Source organism: Lynx canadensis, chromosome C1, assembly GCF_007474595.2.
Source record: "Lynx canadensis isolate LIC74 chromosome C1, mLynCan4.pri.v2, whole genome shotgun sequence".
NCBI lineage: Eukaryota > Metazoa > Chordata > Mammalia > Carnivora > Felidae > Lynx > Lynx canadensis.
In genome coordinates this window covers 161,366,797-161,387,483 of record NC_044310.1, presented here as the reverse complement: position 1 = coordinate 161,387,483, position 20,687 = coordinate 161,366,797, and the positions used below count along the sequence as shown (strand labels likewise).

Sequence of the window (20,687 nt, the reverse complement as noted above, 5' to 3'; positions counted from 1 at the left end):
CATAGCTTGATCATTTTCTCCCCAAATGAGTACATAGGGGTATACAGGATTTCCAAGAGAAGTCTAGAGATTAAGTCAGCAAACCTATAGTTAAGTGGCAGACTGTAAACATTTTAGGCTTTGTAAACCACTGTGTCACATGCTTTTTTTACAACCCTCTAAAAAAGTGAAGAACATACTTAGTGCAACTGCCATATGAATATAGGCTACAGTAGGATCCGGCCCACAGGCTGTAATTTGTCAACTCTGGTCTAAACTGGATTATGAGAGCTTTCAGACTGTGCCTTGTCTTTGACTTCTCTCAGTTCTAGAGCAGGCCTCAAGATATAGCATGGCCTAAATACTCGAATGGTTCCATGGAACATGTGACTCTTGATCTCAGAGTTGTGAGTCTGAACCCCACACTGGGCGTGGAGCCTAAAGTATAAAAATTAAAAAATAAATACTGGCACCTGGGTGGCTCCGTCTGCTAAGTGTCTGAGTTGGGCTCAGGGCATCTCATGATTCATGAGTTAGAGCCCCAAATTAGGCTCTCTCTCCCCCTCCCCCACTTGCTCGCTTTCTCTCTCAAAATAAATTTAAAAAACTTTTTTTCTAACTTAAAAAATATTCAAATGGCTGATAAAATCAAGCCAGGTATTTTGAAATTGCTGTTTGTTCTTGGGTTGGCAAATGGTGAAAGGAAAACAAAGTTGTAAAATTTCATGAGCATGTATTATTTTCTATCTATAGTTGTCTCAGCTGATTTTCTGATCACAGCAACTGGTTATATCACCAAGCTAGGTCCTGTTCAAAAGAGCTGGCCCTTAACCTTCAGAAACTTAAGCCAAAAGGCAGACTCTATAAAAGGTAGAAATGGTCTTTTGTTGAAATATGAGAAGACAATTAGGATTCAGTGCAGTTAAGATTATTAAAGAATAAAAAAGAAAACAGACAAGCTAGAATATAACATTTTATTATTAAAATAAAAAACTTTGTATAAAAGCATTACAGATCAAAAGCTCTATTTACATTTATTGATTCAATGTCCAATTAGGCATCAAACACTGAATGGCCATAGCAATAGGCTACACATGCAAAGAAAATGGACAAAGACACTTTGATTCCACCTCTACAAAACGATCTAATGCAAAAAGGGGTCGGGTAGGGGGTAGGGGCGACACATGAATTCTGCCCAGAAATTAAAAGGACAGAGATGTCAAGTTAACAAACTGTTGAAAGTCACCCAACTCCAAAAAGGCACTTCTCATTGTTATAAAAGTGCTTAAAACCTGAACATGAACTTTGTGCCTAGTTTATAACTTCAAGAAAGTAAAAACTGCAAAGACTAGTCGTAGACTAGTACTAATATCAATTTTCCATGCAAAATGATCAGGAATTTGAAACATCTTACGTAGGAACGGAAATAAACTTGGCAAACTACAATTGCACGATACATGGAATAATCTCACGAGAGGCATCCAAAATAATAATACTCCATTTCCCAACAATTACCCAATTTTTCCACATGGTTTTAAGACTTGTGTGCCTTGATTCTGTTAGAAAAGGTTAACTAGTATGAACAATAAATCATAAATTGTGCTCACTGCTTTCCCGTAAACAAGTTAGAGGGCTGTTCTCTGGAATTCAATAGATGTAGTTAGTTAATGTTACTACTGTTTCTAAGTGCTTGGTTTTATGGGCAGATTCCAGGGCGATTTCAACGCCAATTAAATCAAACATGCTTTCATAAAATTGCTATTCAAAAAGAATTCAGAAACAAAATGGTGGGAGGGAACCACTGGAAATAGAGGGGGATGGAATGGGGTGAGGGGTGGGGGAAAAAGCAAAGAAACAGCAGGAGGGCACAGTATAGCTAGAGATATACCTCTGTGATGCTCAGAAACGCGTTTGTTAGTGAGAGGAACTTGATTTGCGTTTCCTACAGAACAGACTGATCATCAAAATTCGTAACTCAGGTTCCAATCACATGACAAAATTGAAAACCTGAACTTGGAAGATTTGCACAGTGGAAGACGGGTAGTGGATCTTCTAAATGCTATGCTTGCATTTCGAATTCCTGTTTCAGACTGAAAGAGAGAAGGGAACATGTCAGGATATGGTTTTCGACCTAAGAATTTTCTTTCGAAAGTTTAATTCACTGTTTTAAAAATGTTTTCATTGAGGGGTGCCTGGGTGGCTCAGTCGGTTTAAGTGTCTGACTCTTGATTTTGGCTCAGGTCATGATCTCAAGGTTTGTAAGTTCGAGCCCTGCATCAGGTTCTCCACTGACTGTGTGGAGCCTGCTTGGGATTTTCTTCCCCTCTCTCTGCTCCTCCCCGACTCACATTCTCTACCTCTCTCAAAATAAGTAAACTTCAAGAAAAACTATTTAAAAATGTCTTTACTGAGTTGTAAAATAGTCAAGTGCATACATCTGAAATGTACAACTTGAATTTTTACACACTCACACGTACATGTCCCCACCACCCAGATGAAGATATAAGATGTCTCTAACATTCAAAAAGACTCCCAATGTGCCTGTTTCCAGTCAAAACATGCTGTTCCCACCACCTGGAGATAACCGCTATTCTGACTTCTATCACCTTCTTACTAAGATACATAAATGAATGTTAAGATTTGGGTGTGGAGGAGAGAAAAGCCAGCCAATTACCTTTTCAAGTAAGCATGCACGTTCCCAAAGCCATGGTATTTGGCTAAATACACAAGGACCCCAGTCGCACACCGCCCATCTCGCTGCCGACAGAAACTGCAGTTGCAGATTCGGCGGCAAGGCGGACAATACCAGTTCTGAAGGAGAATTGTGAAAAGGCACAGTTAAATCAAATCTTCCCTTCCTCCTCTTACTTATCCATTTCTCTTTAATCTAAGGTAGGTATCATCAATTGCATTTAAATCTTTTTTTTTTTTTTATGAATAGAAAAACCTTTCATAGGTTTTTTAATAGGATTAATTTCCATTAGTCATTTCCTACATTCTAAGGATTATTTTCTTAGGAAATGCAGCAGAGGAAGTTACACAGCAATAGCAGGGGTAAATAGAATCAGCATCCCCTGAACGGCCTGGTCCCACAAACTCTGGAAAGGGGCTCACACTTAACCTAGCACCAACACTATGAATTCATCGGCCTCCCCTGAAATATGTATGCCCCACAACAATAAGGGCTCAGTCCTCTCATGGATGCCCTCCTTTGGGCCCTTTCAACTCGTGGCTGACCTTCAAGCCCACAGCACCACCCCTTCGAGGCACCTACTGGATCCAGCAGAGCATCCTTGACTTCTTCACCATAACGGTTTCGAAGGCAGGGGCCACAGAACTGGCCACGAACACCCCAGCACTCCGGGTTTCTGCAGTTTGTTTTGGTATCGATAGTTTTCTGGCGGCATTGGTGGCAAGTAGATCCCTACAAAGAGGCAAATAAGGGAAAAAAAGAATAAAATACTGCTTTTTGTATAGAGAAATAGCATAAAGAATGTCCTTCTTTGTGGATGGAGTCTGACAATTCGTCTTTGAATCCTATTTCAAATCTACATACATGGGTATATGCTAAGGACATGAAAAGTATTTCAGGCATACTGATTTCATTCAATTGGCACATGCTATAGTTAATATGATCAACACTAGTTTTCTCTACTAAAACATCTTATGCAAACACAAAAAAAAACAAAACCCCACCCAAATCCTTTTTTATCTTTAGTATACCACCATACACCCGGCACCTGTGTATATAGTAGATACATGTTGAATCAATTTCTAAATTGAGAAAAGATCAACTGCTACCAAAGGCTTACTAAGCAAATACTACTATTGCTTAGTACTACTAAGTACTTAGTACTACTAATATAGACCAAGAGGTCTATATTCCAAAGATGCTAAAAACTCTTTTCTTCTATGAAAAGAAAGAAAAAAAAAAAACAACAACACAGGCACATATCCCACATGGTGAGACCATTAACATTAGCAAAACTCTAAGGATAGAAGCTATCCTTTCTCCCACATTCATGTTCACAGATAACAATTTAGAGGCTTGTACCAATGAACGGTTATAGATCTTCTCTCGAGAGTTGTTACAGATGTTCTCCAGCTCTTCCTCTGTAATTTCTTCCACAGGGCGAATTATATGTGGGAGGGTCATGGATCCGGCACGACGATTTCTGGGCACGTCATCTTCCTGGCATGACAAAAATCATGGAATAGCATTCTTACTGGTGCTCCCCAGTTCTGAATCTCAGATACAGGATTTGTAATTTCTCCACAAAGAATTCAACCTAGAAATCTGTTTTAGAGCTTATGGAGAAGATGCAAGTTGTTAAGTTTACTAAGGATATTGGGGACAACATCATGGAAATGATTCCGACGTTAAGAAAAGGTGAAGAAACCTTTGACCTGCTCATCTAATAACAAAGCCCATCTATTTGATAGCATATGTGGCATTAACAATTTTGAACGGTTTGAGAAGCATGTTTACCACGGGTCATCTGGCGTTGAGGCTGCGTGTGTCCCTGTGCTGTGTATCGGACGCTGGGCCTGTGGAAGACGATAAACGGAAGGGCAAGCACAAATGTGGAGAACTCACATTCATGTAGTTGTCCATGGTCTTCCTCTTTCTCACCAACATGAACTTATCTTCCTCCTCTTCCTCCTCCTCTTCTGGGGGCAGAGCACTAAGGGACCCAAGGATCCGGGACCTTGACCTGGTGAGAGGACGAGCTCTCCGTTCAGGGTTTCTTCTGGAAGCAACACCTGGGAATGTACGCCTCCGGGTTGTCTTTGACTGCTAAGCAAAACACATATGATGGAACCCATTTATTCCAGAATGAAGGTTCTGTGGCACCTTCTCTTTATGTTTTTGTAGAAGTAAAAGGAGAGCTCCATTTCCCAATTCTTTGTTCTTTCTAGAATTCATGAGAAAATGAGCCCCCAAATGATAGAGCTATTGTAATTCTGCTTTTTTTTTCTTAAAATTTTTAAATGTTTCTTTATTTTTGAGAGAGAGAAAAAGAGAGAGAGAGAGAGCGTGCGCGTGTGCGCAGGGGAGGGGCAGAGAGAGAGAAGACACAGAATCTGAAGCAGGCTCCAAGCTCCAAGCTATAGGCACAGAGCCCAATGTGGGGCCTGAACTCACACTGTGAGATCATGACCTGAGCCGAGGTCTGACACTCAACCGGCTGAGCCACCCAGGCGCGCCGTAATTCTGCTTTTCTAATACCAAGCTGTTTCCTCTCAAACTGAGAGATCATCTACTTATTCTTCCACTTAATAAAGATGAATAGTTCTTGTTTTCCCAAAAACCAAAAACAACACCATTACCACCACCACCTTTTCTACAACATCTCGAGCTCTGAAACATTCTCACTATTTCTATATTGCGCCAGAGAAAAATGTATGTATGTGGTTTTCCTTCTTTTTCTTGCTTGCTTCTTCCCTTTTTCCTCAGGAAGAGGTGGGGAAAGGAAGTCTTTCCTTTTGTACCACAGCATGCACCCCAAATTCCCCTTAGTTGCACCAGCTTAGTTCCTCAGAAAAGAATCACATATAGTAGACCATCACTTGGTTAAGAAATTGCTTTTTCTGGGGTGTCTGGGTGGCTCAGTCAGTTGAGCGTTTGACTTGGCTCAGGTCATGATCTCATGGGTTGGGAGTTCCAGCCCCGGGTCGGGCTTGCTGCTGTCAGCACAGAGCCTGCTTTGGATCCTCTGTCCTTTCTCTGCCCCTCCCCTGCATGCACTCTCTGTCAAAACTAAACAAACATTTAAACAAAATTGTTTTTTCCTTCTTTTTTCTCATTCTCAGTTATTAAAAACCTATTATTATGCACCTATTATGTAGAAGGAATATACTGATGCTAAGAAAAAAAAATTTTTTTCAGTATTTACTCCCTGTGCTTGAGGGGCTTAGCTGAGTTGGGAAGGAGAGAAAGAACCAATCCAAAGGGTTAGTTTAAGCACTGCAGAAGCATGGCTTGGGGAGGCCCCACCTGCCCTGGGATGCACAGAAGAGGTCCCAGAGATCGGTTAGAAGGTTTTCTCTACTTCCTCTTTGTCTGTAGGACTACACAAAATAAGGAAATTGGACTTTAAAATAACAAATCTACATTAGACCTGTCCATAATACTATTATACAAATAAAGATCACACTTACCGAACTGGGGCCTGGTAGGGAACGCCTTCCAGGGAATGAGCCAGGGAAACTTTCTAATTCTGACATTAGTTTTGCAAGCTAAAAAGGGAAGAAATTCAACAGAAATTATTAGTTTAGGTTACTTGCCAAAAATGAAATTACAGTAGCACATCTCGAGTTTGATTTAACTTATACATTTACTGAGACTTTAATGATTAAAGAAGATTTTTTAAGGAAATTTTTTAGGAATTTAGGAAAAAGAAGCACGTCTTAAAGCATATTTTATGAAGACTTCACAGCTACACTGAAAATAATTCTTAGGACAGATATAAGCAACAAGCGGCTTAGAGAAAGGCCAGGAAGAGTTTTAGCACAAAGTCAGATACCTACCATTGCTTTGTTTTGCTTTATATTTAAAGCTCTTTTCTCCAAAAAATTCATGCCATTTTCATCTTCTGAATCAGAACTGGAATCGGTCACAGAATTCTCAGAGGGTTCTGGGGGTGCTGCTCTCTTGTTGGCAGCTCCCCTGGTGTTCTGAGTTGGAAACTTCATGGCCACGCGGAGGGGTCCGGACCTTCTGCACTGGCTTCGGGTCCTGCAGCCAGTGTGGTCTGACTGCAGTCTCTAGTTAATTGGGTGGGAACAATAGAATCGTTAATGACTTGCTGATTGTCCCACAGGCTGCACCAGTATGACTACCAAATTCCTTTTGGACAAGAGACAATGGCATCAAATAAATTTTAACTGAATACTTTAACTGTCAATTGTAATTGATAGCTCTGGGTAACAAAATCAGGAATTACAACAATCTGAGTGTTAACTCACATAGCCTATCTGAGACACATCATTATCATAGCCCTTAGGCCAGTGGTTTTGAGTCATTTTTTTGAAATGTGAAATTCCTAGCTCCTTTTTTAATCTCTTTAAAAAAAATAGACCTTTGGTTTATTACAAGAATTCCTACAATTGTGCTCTCCCATAAACATGGTTTCAATGGTTATGGCATTAAGCTATATTAAAGGGGTCTTTGTTCTCTAATCTACTTTTTAAAAAATTCACAGTAAATATATGTGACATAAAAATATACCATTTTAACCTTTTCGTTTTTATTTTTAAGTAGGCCTCACACCCAGCGTGGAACCCAACACGGGCCTTAAACTCCTGACCCTGATATCAAGACCTGAGCTGAGATCAAAAGTTGAACCATTAACTGACCGAGCCATGCAGGTGCCCCACCATTTTAACCATTTTTAAGTGTATAGTTCAGTGGCATTAAATACATTCACACTGTTGTGTAACCATCACCACAATCCATCTCCAAAACTTTTTCATCTTCCCAAACTGAAACCGTACCCATGAAATACTAACTCCCCATTCCACCCCTGGCTTCTGGCAACCACCATTCTACTTTCTGTCGCTACGAATTTGACTACTCTAGATAGCTCTCTAATCATCTTATTGAAAATTTAAAAATTAGAGGAAGAGAAAAAAAGGAGATTCCAAAAGTAAGTTTCCACCATTAAAGATGTATTAAAATTATCCATTAGGGAAAAACAAATCAGAATCACAAGATACTGCTTCATTACCTACTAGTAGAACTGAATCAGTAACAAGAATGTATGAGAAGGATATAGAGAAACTGGAACCCGCCCACACTACAGGTAGGAATGTAAAATGGTGCAGCTACTTAGGAAAACAGCTTGTCAGTTCATTAAAAGGCCAGAGTTACTATATAATCCAATCATATATATACTCCAAGAACATATGTCCACACAAAAACTTGATCATGAATGTTCAAAGAAGTACTATTCACAATAGCCAAAAGGTACAATCAATCCAAAAATCCATCAACTGATGAATAGGATAAATACAATGTAGCATTTTCAGAAAATATCATTCAGCAGTAAAAAAGTTATCAAGTACTAGCATATACCACAACATGGAAGAACCTTGAAAACATTTCGTGAAGTGAAAGAAGCCAGTCACAAAAGACTGCATTCATTTATACGCTGTCCAAAATATAAAAACCTCTAACAGTAGAAGATAGATTGGTGGTTGCCGATTGAGGATATTGGGAAAGGATGTTCATGGGAACAGGGTTTTGCGGGAGGTGATGAAAACATTCTAAATCGACTGTGGTGATGGTTGAAAAAAAATGAGAAAGGAAAAAATATCACTCATAAAACTCCCAGAAATGGAAGAGCCATTTTTTTTTTTTAACATTCAAACATTTCTGAAATCCAAACAGCTTTTAGTATTCTTCACGTACTTTTAGTATGCATGATTAGGAGAAAATGACAAACTTTTATGAGTTCTTAAGACTTTTAATTGATTGGCATGTTATTAATCGAAACAAACAGCAACCACAAAGAATAGAAACATTGTCCAGAAATGACTCAGGCTGTAGACAATGTTTGGGTCACATCCAGTATTTGCAGACCAGTAATAACTCCCGATATGCACTGATTTGGACCACCGTCACTTCTTAGGGGAAATGTTACATTACCACAAAGTTAGATAGTGATAAACACTCCGTGGCCAGGTGTCCTTTTAAGTCAGGATCAGTGTGGTCCCCGGGAGTGGCCCCACATCAGACCACCATGAGCTGAAGAGCACGCACCTGACTATAAATCAACACACTGCTTCCTTTGTTGAGACAGTCTTGTTCACAAGAGTCTGCAGAACTAAACAGTATGCTCAGGGAGAGTGGGACTGATGTGCAGCAGCAGCAGTGGCCTGAGCAGAATGACAGAGGTTATGGGCAAGGCAGCGTGCACAAGAAAAGCCAGCCAAGGAGCCAAAGTCAAAGCATGAAGGGTCCTAATTGTCATTATCTGCACTCGAACTCCTGCACATGAGTTATCACAGGTTTTCTGGATGCAGATGTATGTAAGATCCACCATGGGAACCAACATTTACCAAAGGCCTGCCCCATGCCAGGCCGGTACTGGGCTGGGCACTTGAACTTCAATGTGAATGTGGCTGATCTGGAGGACATGTGTGCTTCTGATCATCAGGGTAGATTTTTGTGGCAACAGAAATCTGGAGGTCGGTCAATTTTATCTTACCAGTTTCCAAGATTTTCAGAGCCTACAAAATATTCAAGCTTTACAAGTAGGACTACATCAGTAAAAACTGCTGTAAGACATGAAAAGAACTCAAAATTTTAAAAAGGTCAACAAAATTTCCTGGCATGACTAAAATGAAAATTACAAGAAAAAAAACTTTTTTAAAACAAGCGTGTCATGCCTGTAAATGTACCTTACTTGATATTGGTTCTCAAACTCACCATTCCATCTTGTATCTCACTCTCTGAGAAACCGCAAAATGATTCATCGTCAGAGTCGGCATGAAAAATACTGGCCAGTTCTTTAGTGACATCTGGCCTTGGTTTCTGTAAAAATCCACAATGGTCTAACACATCTTGCACCTCACTTTCTGAAAAGCCGCAGAAAGATTCATTATCAGAGTCCTCATAAAAAACATTTGCCAGTTCTTCACTGATATCTGACCTGAATTTAGGTTTCTGTAAAATAAATAAATAAATGTGGTTGTGCATTTTCCCCCTTTTTCAAGAACCAATTTTCCATAAACCGTGCAGAGAGCAAATCACATTTACAAGTGCACTACAAGAGAACAGCTTTTGTTACAAAGAAAAATGGTTCAGAGGTTTACAAATGATTTCTGAGTTGTTATGGCAAATCATCAAGCATGTTAGGTTAGGCGACATTTCAAAAGGATAGAATAAGTAGCTAATCTACCTCCAACAATTACTACCTAGAACCACAGCAAAAAATGAAATGAAATTACAATGCATACTGTATTTTCCTAGCGGCTGTGTAGAAATGCAGGCAAAAAGCAAGCAGTTTTAATCACGCACAAAGCATTTGGGGGCATTTTGAGCACTGCAGACTCAATTCTGTTTATTCTCAGGCAGCACTTACCGTGTTTGCAAAATTATCAGAAGCAAAGCTGTCACAACTGTCATCAGAGGATGACGAGGTTTCCATGGAAATCAACTTCACGTATCTAAATTTCTTTAAGTTCTTCTTTACTCCGTGACCCTTTTGCTGCAAAGGAAAATGGCAATACTATTAAGTGGGACACTTACTACACTAACTAAAGACATCATTTTTGAGTTTAGTAGGTTGAAACAGCGCAGAGTCGACATTACCATTTCTTATGCCCTATACAGAAAAAGGAGGATTTGCAAATGCTACAAAAATATTTTCAAAACCTGGTAAAACCATAAAAGGAAGGGGATCCCTTTGAAGGGATATTGTTAAGGACATTTATCAAAATAATGAAACATCTATAGGGCTACCTCACTGTGCACCTTTCTTCCCACCAAGCTGAGAGTTATACTGAGTTCCCAAGGGGTTTCACGCTGACCTCCTAAAATCTGCCTGTTAATAAAAAACATTAGATTGCACTTCTAAAAGGAAATTTTCAAAAGTACAAAATGGTAGAGTTCCTCGGCCAAAATCAACCTAATGAGGTCTTTTTATATAAGCTTTGGGCTCTGTACTGTGATGCTAATTTCCCAAACTACAAAAACTGGGCAGCACCTCTATTTCAAGATGGCAGGCTTTCAAACAGGCCCTGTTCCAACCAGGAAGGGTATAGTGATTTCAGCACAAGTCCTTATAAATCAAGTACATCAACTCAGTGAACAAACATACAAGGAGCCAAGTTAAAGGTCAAACAGCACTCCAAACCCAGGTAGAATGCCTGATTCCACTTCAGCGCTCCACTAGCCTGGCCTGATATTCAGTTCTCCTGTCTCCTTGCTGTACAAGTCTTAAATTTTTAGAAGTCCTTCTGTTAAGTCACAAATTACTTGTAGATTACTTGTTAAACACCGAACAACCTGGCATTGCTCACAAAAAAATGAAATTGGTGTCTATCTCCTGTTAAAACAGCAGTTTCTGCCATTTCTTAATATGTAATGAGATTCCTTAAGTGTTGTATTAGATCCTGTATTTTAATTTTCTTAAATATGGCCACGCAACAAAAGTGATTCCTCACAATGAAAACTTTGGAAGGCAAGCTCTGCTATGGGTCCCACAAAATAATGCCAAGATGTGCGGTGTCAGGTGAAATGAACATTCTTTTTTCTTTTTTTTAAGTTTTATTTATTTATTTGGGAGGGGAGGGGCAGAGACAGAATCCCAAGCAGCGCAGAGCCCATAGAGGGGAGGGGAGCTTGGAGGCTCCAACTCATTAACCATAAGATCATGACCTGAGCAGAAACCAAGAATCCGAATGAGCCACCCAGGCGCCCCATGGAAAGAACACTCTTGACCTTCTTTGTACACCTAACATTCTGCATTTCATTTCAATCTCTTGCAAATAAAATGACGTCTTTTGTCCTTTTAGAAAGGGAAGAAAATGTGATAATACGTAGAACTACTATGTATGGGTTCTGAAGGGTTCTCAGAAACACCCTATTTTCCAAGTGAGGAAATTCAAGACTCCAGGGAGGTGAAATAGAGCGCCCAAGCTGACACAGTTGGCAGGAGAACCCAATTCTGCAATCTCCTAAAACAGCAGCGCACCTTGCACTGCTGCAGCAATTATCACCATTTACTCATCAATCTACCTGCAAGCAGTCAAAGGCCCAAGACAGCCTCAAGGCAGGCAGTCTACTGGAAGCCGACAGGGAAACATATGCTGGGCTTTAACAAGTCAGCACAGGCCAAAACTAAGTTAACAGGTGGAGGAAAAGACATAGAAAAAGGCAAATGGTTATGGCTAAGTTGAGCTTTTCCGGCAGGCCGGTAACTATACCATTTAGTAGGTGTTTTTATTTTTCTGCCAGGCACTAAGCATGTTTTCACATTAATTCCTTGTAACAAAGGTGCTGTCATTCTTCCCATTTAACAGACGGGAAAGCTGAGGCACGAGACGTGAAGTGGGTTACTCAAGTCACAGGATGGCCCACATTTGAACCCAGGTACGTCAGATTCCAAGCCCAATTTGCCCAAGGCTTTCTTCTACTTGAAAGCTACGCCCGGTTACACCCGGCGGAGCTGTCTTTGAAACCACGCCCCCAACACGTCCACTTCCCCCCCCCCCCCACGAGAACCCCAGCTTCCCCACTTGTGTTAATCTTTATTTATTTTCAGCATGTCACTTTCTTCCTTTTCACCCAGCCCCCATCTTCTAACCTCTCCTGGGGCAGACCCTACGTTCCGGTTTCCGTTAGAGCAAAAAGTAACGTTCCATTCAGGGCAACGTCCTGCAGCTGCGAGTAAGGTTGATGAATGGAAAACGAGCAAATGGTGGGCGAACAGTTTGGACCACCAGATCCTTTAAGTGCTCTTAACCACCGCCCTGAACTAGAGACGCCTCCCCCCACGTGTGCAACGCAAATTCTAAAGAGACCGTTTTTGCAACACCTTTAAACTTCAAACCCACCGACCCTCGGCAGTTAGAAGCGGATGCCGGTGTGGCAGCCGCAAAATCCCGTGGGGACCGCGTCCAAGGTCCCCCTCCCCCCCGCCCCACTGCGCACGAGTCAAGCCACAGCGAGCCACCCGCCCGCCCATGGCTGCACGCTGGAAAGGACTGGGCGGCTGCAGGGCAAACCGCAGGGAGCGGGGAGGGTGGCGCTCCTCTCCGTCCGGGCTCAGGCCGGCAGACACAATGGGGAACCCGCCAGCTCCGGCTACTGTCTGGCCCCGGGCGCACGTGCACTTAGAGCGCACGTGGCCTCAGGTTCTCCGGCGCGGCCAACCCTGCAAACTGCTCACATCTCCGAACAGCCTGCGCACGAGATGGGGCCGGCCCCGCGCGCCTAATTACCCAAAATGCACAAAACCTGGGGTTTGCCTAAACGGATGCCGCCCAAGACGGCCACCAGTTAACTCCGTCCGCGGTAGTTGGAGGGAGTCGTTCCGCGCCCAGCACCCACCGCACCCGCCCCTCGGGTTAGTCTGCCTAGCGCTCACCCGCACGCGGCGAGCGTCCATGCCGGTGGCGGGTGCCCAGGCCGGCACTCAGAGCTGGGAGAGCGAAGCACCGCGCGAGCAGCGGTCCCAGTGAGCCGAAGGAGTAGGAGATGCGGCAGGCGGGCGGGGCGCGTAGACCCGGGCCCAGAGGGGCGGGGCTCCGGCCGGGTTTCCCGCGTTGGGGCGCAGGTCCTGCAAGCTGTGGTAACCGCGTGTCCAGGAGCGAGACGTACTCGGCGCCGGGGGGAAAAAGCCACCCCCCAAATATTATGACCTCGAGCAACAACCTAGGAATCTCCAAAAGCCACCGTAGAAAAACGACCCTTTTAGGGCTCCAGAACCACTCTCTTTACGTCGCTGCACGGTCCTGAGCGAATGGCGCGAAAGAGGTTCGTATTGCCTCGGGGTTACCAGGCTGATTTGCATGAATTCCGGGCTGAGAGAGGAAAAGTGCAGATACGGGGTAATAGAGAGCAGCGCGGGAGTCTTGGGGATCTTGGCATTTAGCACTTTAATTGCGACGTGCGGTTTACATCATTAGATATAAAAATCAAAGAATTAAGCACGAACTACAATCTTTATTAGCCCAGTCGCTGTCCTGAGTAAGGCACCTCGTATTTGGTAACCACATCGTTATCTGAAGCGATTAAATGGGGTAACTCCTGACGTTTCATTCCAGAAAGCACCCGAAGCTGTGTTGCAGTTTTACATAAGCCTTGTGATTTTGAAATTAGAAAAAAAGGGGTTGCTATTAGTTAAGACTTACCTGCGGGATTCTAAAGCCTTTAGAATTTATCTGTCGGGATAGAACCTAAAGGCTATTAATGTGGTTTGGCGATCATATCTTTTGTCAGAATTTATAATTACCGAAATTGGAATGAATGTGAGATGTTTTTCATTTGCCTTTTTAATCAAACCTGACATTCCGACGCAGTAAGGTGTGACTTTTTAAGCATATTTTGTAGAGAGCAGAAATAAAGTAGCTTTCAGAAGAAAAAGTGAAATAATTTGGGTTGCTTTAAAAAACCCTAATTATAATCTCTCATTTAAAACAAGTGCTTGAAATGAAAACATTCGAATTTTCGCCCTTAAAAAACTTTCCTCTGGGGGAAGAATTCCTTTGCAGTAAGAGAGCATGCGTGAATCCACCGCGTTCCTCTCTGGATGTATTGAATACAAAAACTTGGGAGCAAGTAATGCTAGAGAACAATGGATTGGAAGAATTGGGAGGGTCTTGGTCGGAGTCTAAGAGCCTTTCTAAAACTAACGCCTTGGCCATGGTCATTCTGTGACAGTGCAAGGGACAAAGAACTCATGGTCTCGAAGGTAGGCGCCAGGGGAGGCGGTTTGTCTGGGGAAATTCTTGGCAGTGTTGGGGATGGGGGGGGGGGTCAATAAGTGTTGAGTAAATAACCATATAAATGGTGAAAGAACTAAAATTGTGGTTAGTGCTGTGTCCTTGGGGATACAGTTTTGTGACACTACAATTTAAGTATGTGAGAATTTGGAATTGTGAAATGCATAAAGTAAGGGAAGATTAAGCCACTTGAACTCTGAAAAGTTCTGATAGGAAAATTCTTAGATCTCTTGGGGCACTAGAAAGTAATTTAGTTTACACAATTTTTTTTTTTTTAAGTTTAAGCTGTCAGTCTTTGTAGTAAGTAGGAAGATGCAAGTTAAAACAAAGCGATAGTTCCACTCAGACTGGCAAAAATGGAAAAGCCTGATAAGACCAGGTATTGGTAAGGATATGAGGAAATTGCTGCAATGATGTTAGTAGTGTAATTTTATTTTACTTTGGAGGGCAGTTCAGAAATCTTTAGTAAAACCCAGCAAAACCACTTCGTTGTAAACAGAGTTTTTCACACTGCAGGTGAATTGGGAAATCAATTTACTGGATTACACCTAGCACATTATCTCTTTTTGAAATTGGGTAAAAAAAAAATTAGGAGTAGTAAGTGTGAGTATTGTTTTCTGCAACTTTGTGTCACTTTGGGTGTGTGCTTTGTATAAATGTGTATTTCATATTGTGCTTCACCATCAACAAAATTTTTAAGATCGTGTCCTGGAGAATGTGCATGTTGAGTCTTGTACTGGTGCTGTCTCATTCGTTCAGGTTAAGTATTGACGATGCCTGTTACACTAGACACTATTCTGAGAACTGGGAACACAAAGGCCAGGGACTTTACGTTGTAGTGGAGGAACAGAAGTAAACAAGATAATTTCAGGTGTGATAACTTCTGAGAAGAAAAAAGCAGGATAAGGAGAAACGAAATGAAAGAGGTATTCAGATAAGAAAAACAGGAAAGGCTTCTCTGAGGAGTTATCTGATCAGGAGCCTGAATAAAGCAAGAGACCAAGCCATACACAAATGAGGGAAGTGCTGACTTCAGGCAGAATGAACAGCTGATTCAAAGGCTCTGTAAGACAGCTAGCAGCAGAAGCCAAATATTCCTTTTTTTTTAAATGTTTATTTGTTATTTTTTTAATTGGGGAGAGCACAAGTGGGGGAAGGGTGGAGGGGGCGGAACAGACGGTCTGAAGCAGGCTCTATGCTAACAGGCTGATGGCAGCCAGTTGATGTGGGGCTTGAACTCACAAACCATGAGTGGTGACCTGAGCCACCCAGGTGCCCCAGAAGCCAAGTATTCTTGACTAGAGAGCTAGGGAAGGAAAGGGAGAGGGGCCAGATCATGTGGGGTCTTCCTGACCTTGGGAAGAGCTTTGGATTTCATCGTAGGTACAATGGGAAGGATTTTGATGAAGGACAGACCCAATCTGACCCCATGAGCTGTGTGAACTATGGATTGAAAGAGAGCAGAATTGAAAGCTCAAGTCACTTAGGAGCCCCTGGAGGAGAAAATGATGGCTTGGACTAGGGTAGTTTTGGAGTGGGGAGAAGTGCTCAGATTTAAGATATGTTATTTTGAAGATAGAGCTAATGGCACTGGAGGGATGGATGGTTCATTCATACTAGCATTGTGTATCATAGTAAAAATAAACTAGTTAAGTTTATTGCAAATAAACTAAATGCCCCTCAGAAGGGAAATGGATGTATAAACAGTGGCATAGTCATACAATGGCATTTGAACAGTAGTTCAAATGAATGACCTAGCTTACTTACCTCAATACAGATAAATCTTAATGTTGAATGAAAAAGCAAATTGCAAACATTTCTGCAAATTGTACCCCTTATGCAAATTTTAGAAACATAATTTAAGTTGTGAAAGTATAAAAACATGCACAAACAAAATATGATAGAGGTAAACTCAAGGAGGGAAGAAAAAAGAGGAGATGCAGGCTTCCGCCCGCTCTATCATTCATTGATTCTTTCTTTAAAACTAAACAGTGCGAAGCAAATATGGCAAAGTGTTAAATGTGAGTGGTGGATATGAGTGTCTTTTATGTTTTTACTTTCTGTGGGTTTTTATATTCTTTTGGATCTGAAACTTTTTATAATAAATTTTTTTTTAATTTTGAAACATTTGTCCTGTCAATCAAGATAAATATTTGTAGTGTTAAATATTCAGTCCCTTTACAGGGTCCTATAAATGGGAATGCAAGTTCATCTTGCAATTTTAGGTACCTCATAAAGGTCTTAAGTCACTAGTTAACCATATACTGGTAAATATGTTCATTTTAAGTGAAAGACACAAAATGAGTAAGAATGGAAATTCAGTGCAGAGATTGATGAGGGCCCAGGCCACAGCAACAGGTAACAGGGAATGACATTTCATAAGCACATACCTGACATCTACAGACAGTATCTGGTATGAGGGCTGTAAATACAATAGGTACCTAGAAAATACTTACTACCAATTAAAATGATTATAGATGGAATTTTAAATCTAAAACATTCGGGGCGCCTGGGTGGCGCAGTCGGTTAAGTGTCCGACTTCAGCCAGGTCACGATCTCGCGGTCCGTGGGTTCGAGCCCCGCGCCGGGCTCTGGGCTGATGGCTCAGAGCCTGGAGCCTGTTTCCGATTCTGTGTCTCCCTCTCTCTCTGCTCCTCCCCCGTTCATGCTCTGTCTCTCTCTGTCCCAAAAATAAATAAACGTCGAAAAAAAAAATTTAAATCTAAAACATTCTAAAATACCAGTCTCTTGTTGAAGAGCTTTATCTTTAAGGATTGGTGTGTGTTGTCCTATAGCTTTTATTCACCATGCACAAAGAATTCCATTTCATATTACTAAGTTTGAAATTTGATCCTGAGGTTCTGAGCACTCAGCACTTATATAATGAAGTGAGCTAAAGTCAAACTTGAACTCAAGATGATTGATTTTAGGACAAAGAATGCAAGAATTAATGAGATGTATCATTTTTATTTTTTTTTTGTTTTTCTTAATGTTTGTTTATTTTTGAAAGAGAGAGTGAGCAAGCAGGGGAGGGGCAGAGAGAGGGAGACACAGCTGTCAGCACAGAGCTCCACCCCAGGGCTCGAACTTATGAACCACGAGATCGTGACATGAACCAAAGTCATACACTTAACTGACTGAGCTCCCCAGGTGCCCTGAGATGTATCATTTTTAGATGCAATTTCAAAGCAAAGCTGATGTCCCAGTAGACATGCTGTTCTCAGTCCCGTATGCCCTTCCTTCTCTCAGGAAATGTAATGTGAACCCAAGTTGTTCAGTAAACTAGAGACCTTCCAATAGACTGCACACACCCAAGAGACAAAGGGCTGGAAAGGGGTTTCACTGTGTTTGAGAATACAGACAGGTTGCAGTCTGTCACAAATCTCTGTTCTAAATAACCCCCTAATTATAGGTTTACCTCCCCAGTGTCTGCTTTCAGGATGTACAAAGGCAAGAAACCTAAAAGGCCTAAAGTTACCCTTCTGTTGCCAGAAGCCACTCTGGGGGAGGGCCTAGCCCATTACCAACCTGGTTCAGTTTAGTCCACAAATCTTACCACTCCAAACTCTGTTGGTATGTTGCTTTTGATTACATGTCAGCACTGTTAAGCAGATCGTTTTGCAGACAACTGATCCCTGATTAGAGAAAGGAACATAGAAACATGAATGCAAAGCTGGTCATCTGTAGCAAGAGGAAATATTTGTTTCTTCATGGATAGGCATTGTTCATTTTGAAATATTTCACTGTGTAGGGGCACCTGGGTGACTCAGTAGGTTAAGCATCTGACTTTGACTCAGGTCATGATCTCATGGGTTCGAGCCCCGTGTTGGGCTCTGTGCTGACAGCTTGGAGCCTGGAGCGTACTTCAGGTACTCTGTCTCCCTCTCTCTCTCTGCCCCTCTGCTGCTTGTGCTCTGTCTCAGTCTCTCTCTCAAAAATTAACATTAAAAAAAAAATATTTCACTGCGTAAAGTGTTAAAGCATCAGTAAACACTGGATGAGATAAAGTCATGTTTTAATTACTGAATCAGTTCCAACATTATGGAAGCTGAACTATAACCTAACTGCCTACATTTTACCAGCCACAACACCCCTCAAAGTTGTTCTTCTATAACTTTTTAAATTTGCTCCTGGCAAAATTTTTTTTTTTTAATTTTTTTTTCAACGTTTTTTATTTATTTTTGGGACAGAGAGAGACAGAGCATGAACGGGGGAGGGGCAGAGAGAGAGGGAGACACAGAATCGGAAACAGGCTCCAGGCTCCGAGCCATCAGCCCAGAGCCTGACGCGGGGCTCGAACTCACGGACCGCGAGATCATGACCTGGCTGAAGTCGGACGCTTAACCGACTGCGCCACCCAGGCGCCCCTCCTGGCAAAATTTTTGTATAGGGGTGCAAAGATCTCTTGAAGATGGTGATTTCATTTCCCTTGGGTATATACCCAGAAGTGGAATTAGTGGGTCATATGGTATTTTCTATTTGTAGCTTTTTTTTTTTTTTAAAGGAACCAGCATACTGTTTTCCATAATAGCTGCACCAATTTGTATATCGAGGTGTTTCCTTTTTTCCACATCCATGCCAAAACTTGTTATCTCTTATCTTTCTGATGTAATGGTAACTTTAGAAAACACCATGAAGGGAGGAAAAAAGACCAGAAAACTATATGGCAGAATGTTAGCAGAGATCTCTTCCGGGATGAGGGAGCTAGTGGAGATTTTTCTTTTGTCTCTTTTCTATTTCTTGTTCTTTCCAAATTGTCTAGAATGAGCTCAAGTGACTTTGAAAACTGCAGGAAGAGAAGAGTAGCTCCCTGTTCTTAAAATCACAGAAACAAACCATGCAAAGGAAGAGGGGCTGAGGCAGTTAGGGTTATCTGGGTGAGGGGAGAATGGAGTCTGGGAAAGTGAGAGCCTGTTTGTGGGGCAGCGGCTATGATGCGCTCCTCAGTTATCCTGGGAGCTCTGACTGCACCTGCTCCACCTTCTGGAATATGCTAGCAAAGTCCTGCTGGGCAGCTTCTAACCCACAGACACCTAGCAAAGACTTTTGTTTTTACTCAAGAACTTTTTGCTTGTTTTTAATTTGATCATTTCCCCTTCTGGAAACAACTGGGGTGCAAAAAAATCTCTGTTTTTCAGGTGTGGGAACTTTGTTCATCGCATAGGCAACTTCTTCTAAACTATCGTAGTTGTGAACTTTCCAGGTCATAGAATTCTTCAGATCTGTTCCTTTTAGGCAGCTCTTTGTGGAAAGAGAACTGTTACAGAGAGAGGAAGTTTATTAGCTAAAAAGAGACTTAGGGATTCTCTGTAAATTGGCTAATTTCTGGAGTGGACAAAATTCAACATGGTGAGGGAACCAAGGAAGAGTCTCATCTTCACATTGACGTATAGAATTAAAACCAGTCTACCAGCAGTCCTTAAAAAGTTAAAAATAGATACCAGATGATCCATCATTTCTGCTGGTCAGCAGACAGAATTTCAGCTTTTTATCTTTTTTGGAGTCCTCAAAGGTAACCTTGTCATGGCTCATCTCAATCTAATTGTTTTTCAAAACGGCTTTCCTCCGTCTTCAAATATAAAGCATACAAACTGCTATGGGCTGATACTTTCTCTACCAGTCAGTCTGGAATTTCATGTATTCCAACCCACAGAATTCATTATGCAAAAGAAACACTGACAGAAACCTGAAAGCTTATTATTCTGCTTTACCTTTTCTTAGGCTTTCAGAAAAACAGCTGGTACCACACCCAGGACACCTGTAGTGGATTGAATGGTGGTCCCTCAAAATACATGTCCTTGTTCTAATACCCAGACTGTAAAATGTTACCTTATTTAGAAAAAGGGTCTTTGCAGGGGCGCCTGGGTGGCTCAGTCGAGTAAGTGACTTTGGCTCAGGTCATGATCTCGCGGTTAGTGGTTTGAGCCCTGGCTCAGGCTCTGTGCTGACAGCTCGGAGTCTGGAACCTGCTTCAGATTCAGTGTCTCCTTCTGTTTCTGCTCCTCCCCTGCTTGTACTCTGTCTCTCTCTGTCTCAAAAATAAACATTAGGAAAAAAAAAAAAAGAAAAAGGATCTTTGCAGATGTAGTTAAGGATCTTGACCATCCTGGATTACCCAAGTAGGTCCTAAACCGAATGATAAGTGTCCTTATAAGAAAGAGAAGTCAGAGACATAAAGAAGGTCATTTGAAGATGGAGATGGAGATTGGAGTGAGCAGCCACAAGCCAAGGAATGAGGACAGCCTCCAGAAGCT

The 20,687-nt window shown here is 41.7% G+C and overlaps 1 protein-coding gene across 3 annotated transcripts; it reads right to left on the bottom strand.

Moving 5' to 3' along the window:
* Positions 1 to 939: 939 nt before the first annotated feature.
* CDCA7 (cell division cycle associated 7) lies at positions 940 to 13,222 on the bottom strand. Of its 3 annotated transcripts, none has more exons than XM_030327281.2 (10): positions 13,077 to 13,222; positions 10,068 to 10,193; positions 9,413 to 9,649; positions 6,511 to 6,747; positions 6,142 to 6,219; positions 4,577 to 4,777; positions 4,034 to 4,171; positions 3,254 to 3,403; positions 2,654 to 2,790; positions 940 to 2,069 (listed from the first exon to the last, which is right to left on the bottom strand). In XM_030327281.2, exons 1-10 carry the CDS (start codon positions 13,095 to 13,097, stop codon positions 2,039 to 2,041), a joined length of 1,356 nt encoding a protein of 451 aa, XP_030183141.1. In that variant the 5' UTR covers positions 13,098 to 13,222; the 3' UTR covers positions 940 to 2,038. The 3 variants fall into 3 exon arrangements, with proteins under 3 accessions (XP_030183141.1, XP_030183142.1, XP_030183143.1); XM_030327282.1 differs by having other exon boundaries at positions 4,577 to 4,774; positions 13,077 to 13,162; XM_030327283.2 differs by lacking the exon at positions 9,413 to 9,649 and having other exon boundaries at positions 13,077 to 13,183.
* Between the last annotated feature and the right edge of the window lie 7,465 nt (positions 13,223 to 20,687).

Bases quoted from the DNA above. Each gene is read 5' to 3' on its own strand.
- CDCA7 (XM_030327281.2), bottom strand. From the start codon at position 13,097: ATGGACGCTCGCCGCGTGCGG. The intron at 3,404-4,033 runs GTACAAGCCTCT...GCCTCTTTGTAG, and splicing joins AGATCTATAACCGTTCATTG to GGATCTACTTGCCACCAATG. The intron at 2,791-3,253 runs GTAGGTGCCTCG...ATTCTCCTTCAG, and splicing joins AGGATGCTCTGCTGGATCCA to AACTGGTATTGTCCGCCTTG.